We start from the raw sequence: 8,806 nt of genomic DNA on the forward strand, positions 1-8,806 counted from the left end.
TCAGTGGTTAAGAGCACTGACTGCTCTGCCAGAGATCCCAAGTTCAATTCCCAGCAACCACACGTTGGCTCACAACCATCTGTAATGGGATCTGATGCCCTCTTCAGGTGTGTCTGAAGACAGCTGCAGTATACTCATATAAATAAAATATAAATAAATCTTCACAAAATAAAATAAATAAGGTTTAAAAAATTAATGTTACATAGGTATAATAGATATAATACATATATCTAACAAAAGACATGCACAGGCAGTTCACAGCCAAATTATTCACCATAATCAAAAACTTAAAGTAACCCAATAATATCAATAATAGATACTAAGGTGATCAATCACTACACAGCAAATATAAGGCGTATTGATACATTCAACACGATACAATGCTGAGCTAATGAATTCAGGTCTCTTTACATGCAGCTCAAGATCAGTCCAAACCAAATGTACACTAACAGATCTCATAGTAATCACCTTTGAAGGTGTGGTTAAAAGGCCATAGTAGGAAAAACCAACATGTGTAAACTCATCTCAGGGGACAAGTGGTGGCAATGCAGTTACAGACTACTTACTTAGTAAACATGAGACTCTGCTTTTATCCCCAACACCAAGATGAGGGAGGAGGATAAATGCTAGAAGAGGAATGGGAAGCTTTATCTTGGTATCTTGAGTAAATCACTTCCTCAAAATTGCTTTATTATCAATAAAGGAAAATAGTGCCAGCTATATCAAAATTAAAAATCTATTCACTATAATCAGTTTCTATAAAACATTAAATAATTTTAAGGTACACTATTATTGTCAGTACATATTCACAGACTAAAATGCATATAGGCAAGAATTTCTTAAAATAGGGCTAATAAAAATAAATCCCTTAGTCAATGTCCAAAAATATCAATATCAAGACTTCCATCCAGGTGGAGGTAGTGGTGCATGCCTTTAATCCCAGCACTTAGGAGGCAGAGGCCAACAGCCCAGTCTACAGAGTTCCAGGACAGCTAAGGCTACACTGAGAAACTTTGTCTCGAAAAACAAACAAACAAACAAACAAATACAGTGCTTCACTATTATTCACAACTTTAACACCTTCAACAATTATAAGGAAAAAGTATTATTGCTACCACTAAGAAAGCATAGTTTGCTTTATAAATCAGTTTTACATACAATTCCAAAAGCATATTTAGCACATAGTAATAGGTTACCTTATTACTGCTATTGGTGCTATACTTTCAAAGACACGTTAAAAGTAGTCTTGTACTACTCAAATACCTGATTTCATTTTCTTTTACATACCACAATATAACCCCAGGCAACCCTTCCAAAATCCTGACCAGAAAAACAAAAGTTGAGTATTATATCTGTACTTTTTATACAAACACACACACACACATTTCAATGATCCCAATGCTTAAAAGTGCTAACTTTGTGATAATAATTTAAAAGAATGAAAAGCCCTGGGTGAGAACAATGCTCTTTAAGCCTACACAGCAAGGTAAGTAGAGTGGTCCACCATGCTCCTAGACCCCTGACAGATCCCAAGACTAAAAAGTACTGAATCGTATGGATATCAGTTTTATTTCCTCCTATACACAGATGCCTATGATAATTTATCATTCAAGCATAAGCAATTAATACAAATGAAAGAGAAATTATAACACCACAATAAAATATTAGTTATTTAAAACTTATGAGTTACTTATTTCTGAATTTTTCATGTACTATGTTTAGACTACAGTCGTCTCCTAGTAACTACTGACTGTAAGTTGCTCTAGGTTGGAGCCAGGGCAGCCTACGACTTAAGCCGGCCTGTGCTGCCTGAACAACATAGGCAGCACTTTTCATGGGACCACACCACTCAATAAAAACAAAGCCAAGGCAGCAAAATCAATGCCCACTAGTAAGGATATCAGAGCTGCCAGGAGATCACTGAAGAAGTGTAGCTGAAAACAAGGAAACTAGACTTTCTAGGCTTATCTGTTTCTTATTCTAAAATGCTGCATGCTCAAACATGCATGGACCTTAGACATACTGCACTAGATGATGAGAATCTGTCACACAAAAACCAAAGCACAGAGTTTTATTCACATTACAATCCCCAAGAGGTGGATCCAGATCCAGAAATAAGATTAGTAGCTGCCAGGGGTTGAAAGAAGAAGAGGGACAGAGCAAACAGTTCATATGTACAATGCAGTTCTTAAGTTTCTGGATTGCTCAAAATACTATAAATTTAGATTATAGCAATGGTTGCACAGTTCGATAAATATAAAACACTGAACTGCAAATGCATGAGTTTCAGAGTACACAAAATATATTTCAGGAAAGTCTCTCAATCACACTAGGCACATGTGGTGAGGGGCTACTTCCATGGACAGGCCAGATGCATAGAAGACTTACATTACAAGAAGTCCTGTTAGAGAGAACCACTCCAGAGTGCTAAGAAGCAAGTCAGAGCAAGCAGGAAGGAAAACCTAGCCACTCTATTCATGAAATGACATCTTAAGAACTAATGGGGATCGGTCCACAACAAAGACACCAGAGACCAAGATACATCAAACACTGATAGAAGATGTCATTTCCTCCTGCACTCAGGTAACAGTGAAAAGAGGACATGGAAAAAGGAAAATGAGAAGGAAGTAAACAGAAATTTTCAGTCATTCTCAGTCTTCCAGATAAAGAGATCACAGCATGTGGAGAGATGACAGCACTCCTTAGACAGGGCCTCAGCCCAGAAGTTCATTTCCAAGGTAATACTGCTCCTCAGAAGACATACTCTATAATTTGCATTAAAACCAGTAAAGAACAAAGTAGAGAAACATAATCGAATGCTCCCAATAACTGTGTGAAAACAATATCAACACATTTTAAGCGAACTCCACTTACTTATTACTAAGTAATAAGTAAAATCAATCTTATTACTTATTACTAAGTGAAAATGTAACAATCAACCCTTCACTTACTGATGAGGCCTCTGAAAGTAAGAGTCATGGATCTCACTTTGCAGTGTCAACTGCTGTTTTATACTGCCCTCATGAGGCAATATTGAATAATACAGCCTAACAAACTTCACACTAACAATTTAAAAGTTATACAAAGGTATAATACAGATATAATAAACCTCATAGTATGCAATGGGTTGGAGCAATGTCTAAATAGTCAATTCCAGTTCAGGTGCCTCTAGAAACAATTTTCTCAATAATCAATGGGCTGCATTAGTATTTCTGACACTCACTAACTATATGATGTTCAAAAGATTATGTTTCTTGCCCAGCCTCATTGCTTTTGCATAAGATGTGAGTAACATTATAACCTACACCAAAAAAACATATAAAGCTGTATAAGACTATGTAAATATAAAACTAGTAACACGGTAGTTACACAGTAAGTGCTCAATATTGCTCAGATTTGCCCTTTAAAATACAATCAAAGAACAGGCTGATAATATTCTCAACTTGAGGTCTGCTTTTGAAATCAGTACCTAAGTAAAAAAGAAAAGAACTCAGGGAAAATTAAGAGTCTGCCCAAGATTGAGGGAAATTAAAGACAAGGTATGAAATTTTACAATTATTATTTAGGGTGTGTGTCAGAGTGTATGTATGGATCTACTAGATAAACCATTTACACTAAGCCAATACCAGCTCAACCAATTCTGCCTAATACAATGAATAAAAAAGTACAAACTGAGAATCTCACACAGCTCAGCTTATCTCTCCTTATATAGGGTTTAATGTATTAAAAACACTAAAATAAGTTTATAAAACAAGTTATTCTAAAAATACCTAAGATACAATACAATCAACATTTCTGAACTTCATAGTAATAGGAATTCCACAAGAATTAAAAATGCCAGTTGGGGGTGGTAAATGACTCAGGAGTTAAAAGAGTCCTGGTTATTCTTTCAGAATATCGGGGAATTCCCAACACCAATATGGCAGCTACCAAGAGTCTGTGAATCGAATCCCAGGGCATCCAAATCACTCTTCTTGCCTCCACTTTGTAGATAAGGTATATAGGCATACATGCAGACAAAACTGCCACACGTAATAAAATAAAATTTTTATTACAAAGAAATAAAGATGCCAATTTACATATTTAAGTTAACAACTAAACCTTCAGGCAGTGGTGGCACTCACCTTTAATCCCAGCAGTCAAGGCAGAGAGGCAGGTGGATCTCTAAGTTCAGGACCAGCCTGTTCCACAAAGTAAGTTCTAGGACAGCCAGGTCTACACAGAGAAGCACTGTCATGAAAAAAAACCAAACCAAACAAACAGAAACAACTAAACCTTTTCTCCCTGTTCACTGCTTTCTCTCCTCACTCTGGGCCCAGAGTGTTCATCTAACTATATACCTTGTTCTGATTACACTTCAAACTTCTTTTTCTGGTTTCACACAATATTCATCACATCTTTCAACCCATGACCCAAAGGGAAGCTTGTCTACTAGCTTTCAATGTAGATTCTGAGACTATTTCCATTCTTAGACTAACATGCAGGTATATTCCATTCAGATAATATGAGTTACAATAATCAATACAGCTGTTACATGGTTTAGACAAAGCTTCATTTACATCTACCTCTGTCAACATCCCATAGGTATTTCCATCAAATGTACCTGCATCTACCTCCTGTTTCTCTCCTTTGTCCTGAAGTTTTTGTCCCCTGGCTCCAACCATTATCTATCATTTGTTTAAACTTATGGTCCAGTCCCTGAGCTACACAAATACAACAAAGTTAAACTATTCCCAAATGAGAAAGATGATGTTAGCTAAGAATCTATGGTCCATAACTAGCATTAACATTTAAGCACTTAAAAGTGGGAAGAGACTGGTTGAAGAAGGGGTGAGGAGGAGGCACATGCTGTCTACAAAGTCTACAAAGGCTTGAGCACAACTTTGGTTTTGTGTCATCAGTTAACTGATGCATCGTTTTTAGATACAAGACAGTTCACAAACTACTGAATTGTGACACAAATGACAGGATTGTGCAGTACACAGCAATTCTAACTCTTGCATTGATTTGGAGATGTAAAGCAGGATGTCCTGCAAAGACAGCAACAAAGAAGGGCAGGATTTGTCTCTCTCAGAAAAAAGGCAATAGAATTAACTTCACTGTGGGGAGGTGACATGTCAGATCCAAGAATTTACATTTGGGGAACTAGTAAAAATCTTCACATTTTTAAATGCCTGTGAGTCAAAACAATTTATTTTCAAGGTGTTAAGAAACCAGTCAATCGGAAGGAACATACTTACATCACTTGAAGAGATTGTTCCTGTTTCAACAGCAACACCGCTACCACGAAGTTTCTATTACAAAATAAATGACTTAGTACTTACTTTTGCTTTTTATTTTATCCTAACCTATCAGCTTACAAAATGAGTTGGATGAATTTTATCATTTTCCCTAATCCTACTTTGTAAAGAACATGAAGATGATATAAAAGTTATTATCCTCCACCAGATAATCAACAGACTACTACAAGCTGAACAGTAGTCGAATAAACACAAGTTTCAAAGGTGAAGCTTGCAAATATTCCTGCTTCGGTAATTACTAAATGAATGGTGTTTTCAGATGACTACCTACCCTACTACTCCCAACATTTTTCATAAAAACTTTTTTAAACAGATGCTTAATAATAAGAAGATAAAGCAAGGCTATGGAGTAATCTCAATATTCACCATCATAAATTTTACAAAGAAATTACCAAACTGAATAGCATATAACAAATCAAGAGAAAACTAATAATGAACTTTGAGGGAGCTGATTTTTCTTTATCTATACCTATTAAGTATAAGGCAAAAAAAAAAATGCTATTGTAAAAATAAAAAAATTGCAACCTAGCAACCTGGACATTTCAAAGTTTATCTTCACTAGAATCATGAAATGATGAACCTTTTATGAAAGAGAAAATACTTTTGACAAGAAAAAAGACTTTTCACATACTATTAAAAACATTTGAGTAAGATAGCAAATAAAATTTCAAATAATCCTACCTTTCTTTACACATTTACAATTTAATCCTGATAAAAGGCTATGGAAGAATTTTCTGCCAGTAGCAAGAAAGCCAGTGTGATCAGAACCAAGCAGAGGCAGTGCCCAGACTGAGAAGCAAAGCCAGGCTGAGCTTGGGACTCTCAGTAGGTGCCCTATAGCAGAAGGACTTGCAGAGGCTAGGCATCAAGCCACATCAGAAAGCCAAAAGATGAGGGCAGAGACAGAGCACTGGAAAGATACAGAAAGATCTTAAAAGAACATCGACTCAACACTAAGAAGCCCAACTCTGAGGAAAACTGTTTTGGCCTCTGAAGTACTTCATCCACTAGTGATGAGAGACTTCCCCATGTTGTAGGAAACGTTTACAACTGTGCAAGCATTAAATGAGTGTTAATCATTTCAGGAGTGCCAATTCATCTCTGAGGCGCAATAGAAATGGTCCTACTCTGAACAAATAAGGTAAACTGCCCACGGGCGCAGTAGTATGCAATTCTTTCATTCCATGTTTCACTTTGTAAATTTAGGTACATCTGCATCTTATAAGAAAGCTAGCATTAAAGCAAAATGAGATTCATTTAAAAGGACACTTAATTTTTAAACCTTTTTTTTTTCATAAAGGGAGAGAGGAAGTGTTTCCTGTCTACCAAATGTAGTATTCTGATTCCAAATGACCTATATTTAGAAACTTAAATTTGTATTTTCATGCAGCCAATTTCATGTTTTAAATACATTTTAAGTATCTTACCAGCTCAGTAAAACCTACAGCTGGATGATGTTGTAAAGAATTTCATGCAAAACATTAACTACAAATTAAGTTCTCTAACATAGTAAGAGAAAACATCAGGTGTCTCTCATACCTTAAGTTAAAACCTACCGAGTAACATTTATTTTTAGGGGCTGAAGAGATGGCACAGCGGCTAAGAGCACTGACTGCTCTTCTGAAGGTCCTGAGTTCAAAACCCAGCAACCACATGGTGGCTCACAACCATCAGTAATGAGATCTGTCACCCTCTTCTGGTGTGTCTGAAGATAGCTACAGTGTATTTAGATATATTAATAAATAAATCTTTAAAAAAAAACATTTCTTTTTCACTTAAAGTCGACAATACAATAACTGTCAATATTATTCCCCTGGTTTAGCCCCTCCACATCACCCACCCTTACACCAAGTTCTGGCTTTGTTCTCCAGAGTACTCTTCTCCAGGCCAACCTTTATTTCTTTTCTTTTATGAGCATCAGTCCTACCGACCTTCTAATAGTCACTGAAAGCCTAAAAGAAACACTTCAAAAAGCCATCATAAATATCCTATCTTTGTCCCATTCTACAGATAAACCAAGATAACTGACATTTTCCCAGATATTACATAAGCAAGCTCTCTTCTCCTTGGAGACATGGTGCTAGAGAAACCTGAAGGCAACCCAGATGATCAGTAAGCAGGATGTTCCAATTGTACCTAAGTATTTAATCCCAAAATTCCATATAATACTGTGGGAATGAGCCACTGTGTAAGACAGAATTGTACGACAGTTGCAGGTAACAGTCTCAGACTTCCCAAAAGGTACCTGGAGGCCTGGTACAAACTCATAGCCGAGGTAAGGACAAGCAGATTGACTAATGGTCTATAATGTATTACCTGCAGTTTAAAACTTCCCTGGCAGCACACAAGATCAGTTTGGTTGTTGTGCAACCACTTAAACAAGATACTCTAGTTATGTAATCAATAGGGTATAAAAGAGCCCGTAGAAAACCTCTAGAGTTCTCTCCCCAAAACCAAGATTTCTCATATAAATGTTGATGGTTCAAACACCTAGGCCAAGGCAGATGCTCCACCTGAAAGTCTCTGACCCCAGAGCCTGTTCACATGCAGTCTCCTGATGGACCATTTGTTTTCCTACATGGAGACTCTCTGTGAGCACTCACTAAATTGATTCCTTTAGGTCTTGACAGTTCTATAAGCTGTGTAATCCTTGTAGCTGCCTAGAAGGAACAGAAGTCCCTGACTGCTCAAAAGCAAGGAGAGAAAACCACAAGTGGCAGAGAAAACAGAAGGTTTGAGTTGTAGCCAGTGAAAGAACAAACAGTTAAGATGGCCTTCACATCAGTAGTAACTGGGTTTACTTAACAAATTCAAAGCAGAATTATTTTAATAATGTGTCTTTTGTAATTTAGCATATTTACCATAAACAACATATGAAAACATAGATTCTAATACCACATTTCTTTTGGATAATAAAGGAAATTTCTGTTACCTGTGAACTCAGCTGAGTTTTTATCCAATTGAAATAGTAATTTAAGTCACTGCCTTCCATCAGTTCTTTCCCCCAAGCAGCTAACTTGGCAATAATTCTTGCTGCCTGAAAATGAATAAGAAATACATCTGAACGCCAATCACACCCTATGCCTCACATGCTATACTTTAAGAGACAGCTCTTGTAAATCACTTAGCTAAGTGGTTTTCAAACACTCAATTCCTGGGGGGTAGGGGGTTGGGAGGGTGGGAGGAATATGATTCGTTTCTTAAAACTTTTAACACATATCTGTGCCTTAAGAAATTATATAGCATTCCCTAGGTTATTTTGCATTTCAAAATAAGATTTAGAGGCATAGTGGTGACATAAATCTGTAATTCCAGTACTTCGGTACTGGGGAGTCTGAGACAGGAGAATCAAGTATTTGAGACCAGAGTGGGTTACATATTGAGAAACTATCATAAAAAGAAAAAAAAATAAGATTGGGAATTAATCTTAATACCAATATAAATTACCCAAAAAAATAGCTAAAGGCTAGCATAACATCTAAGAAGGCAACCGATCTTTTTTTTTT

General features: G+C 36.5%; 1 protein-coding gene across 2 annotated transcripts in view; it reads right to left on the minus strand.

Moving 5' to 3' along the window:
• The window catches only part of Atp6v1h (ATPase H+ transporting V1 subunit H), a 71,635-nt gene that overhangs the window by 46,178 nt on the left and 16,651 nt on the right, over window positions 1–8,806 (minus strand). The window contains exons 6-7 of one of the 2 annotated variants that reach the window (XM_021221916.1): window positions 8,233–8,337; window positions 5,241–5,294 (exon numbers count right to left, since the gene is read on the minus strand). In XM_021221916.1, coding sequence (XP_021077575.1) covers window positions 5,241–5,294; window positions 8,233–8,337 — 159 coding nt within the window. The remainder of the gene's footprint in view (window positions 1–5,240; window positions 5,295–8,232; window positions 8,338–8,806) is intronic. The other variant, XM_021221917.2, reaches the window with a different exon arrangement.

The sequence above is a fragment of the Mus pahari genome, chromosome 22 (genome assembly GCF_900095145.1).
Source record: "Mus pahari chromosome 22, PAHARI_EIJ_v1.1, whole genome shotgun sequence".
NCBI classification, from domain to species: domain Eukaryota; kingdom Metazoa; phylum Chordata; class Mammalia; order Rodentia; family Muridae; genus Mus; species Mus pahari.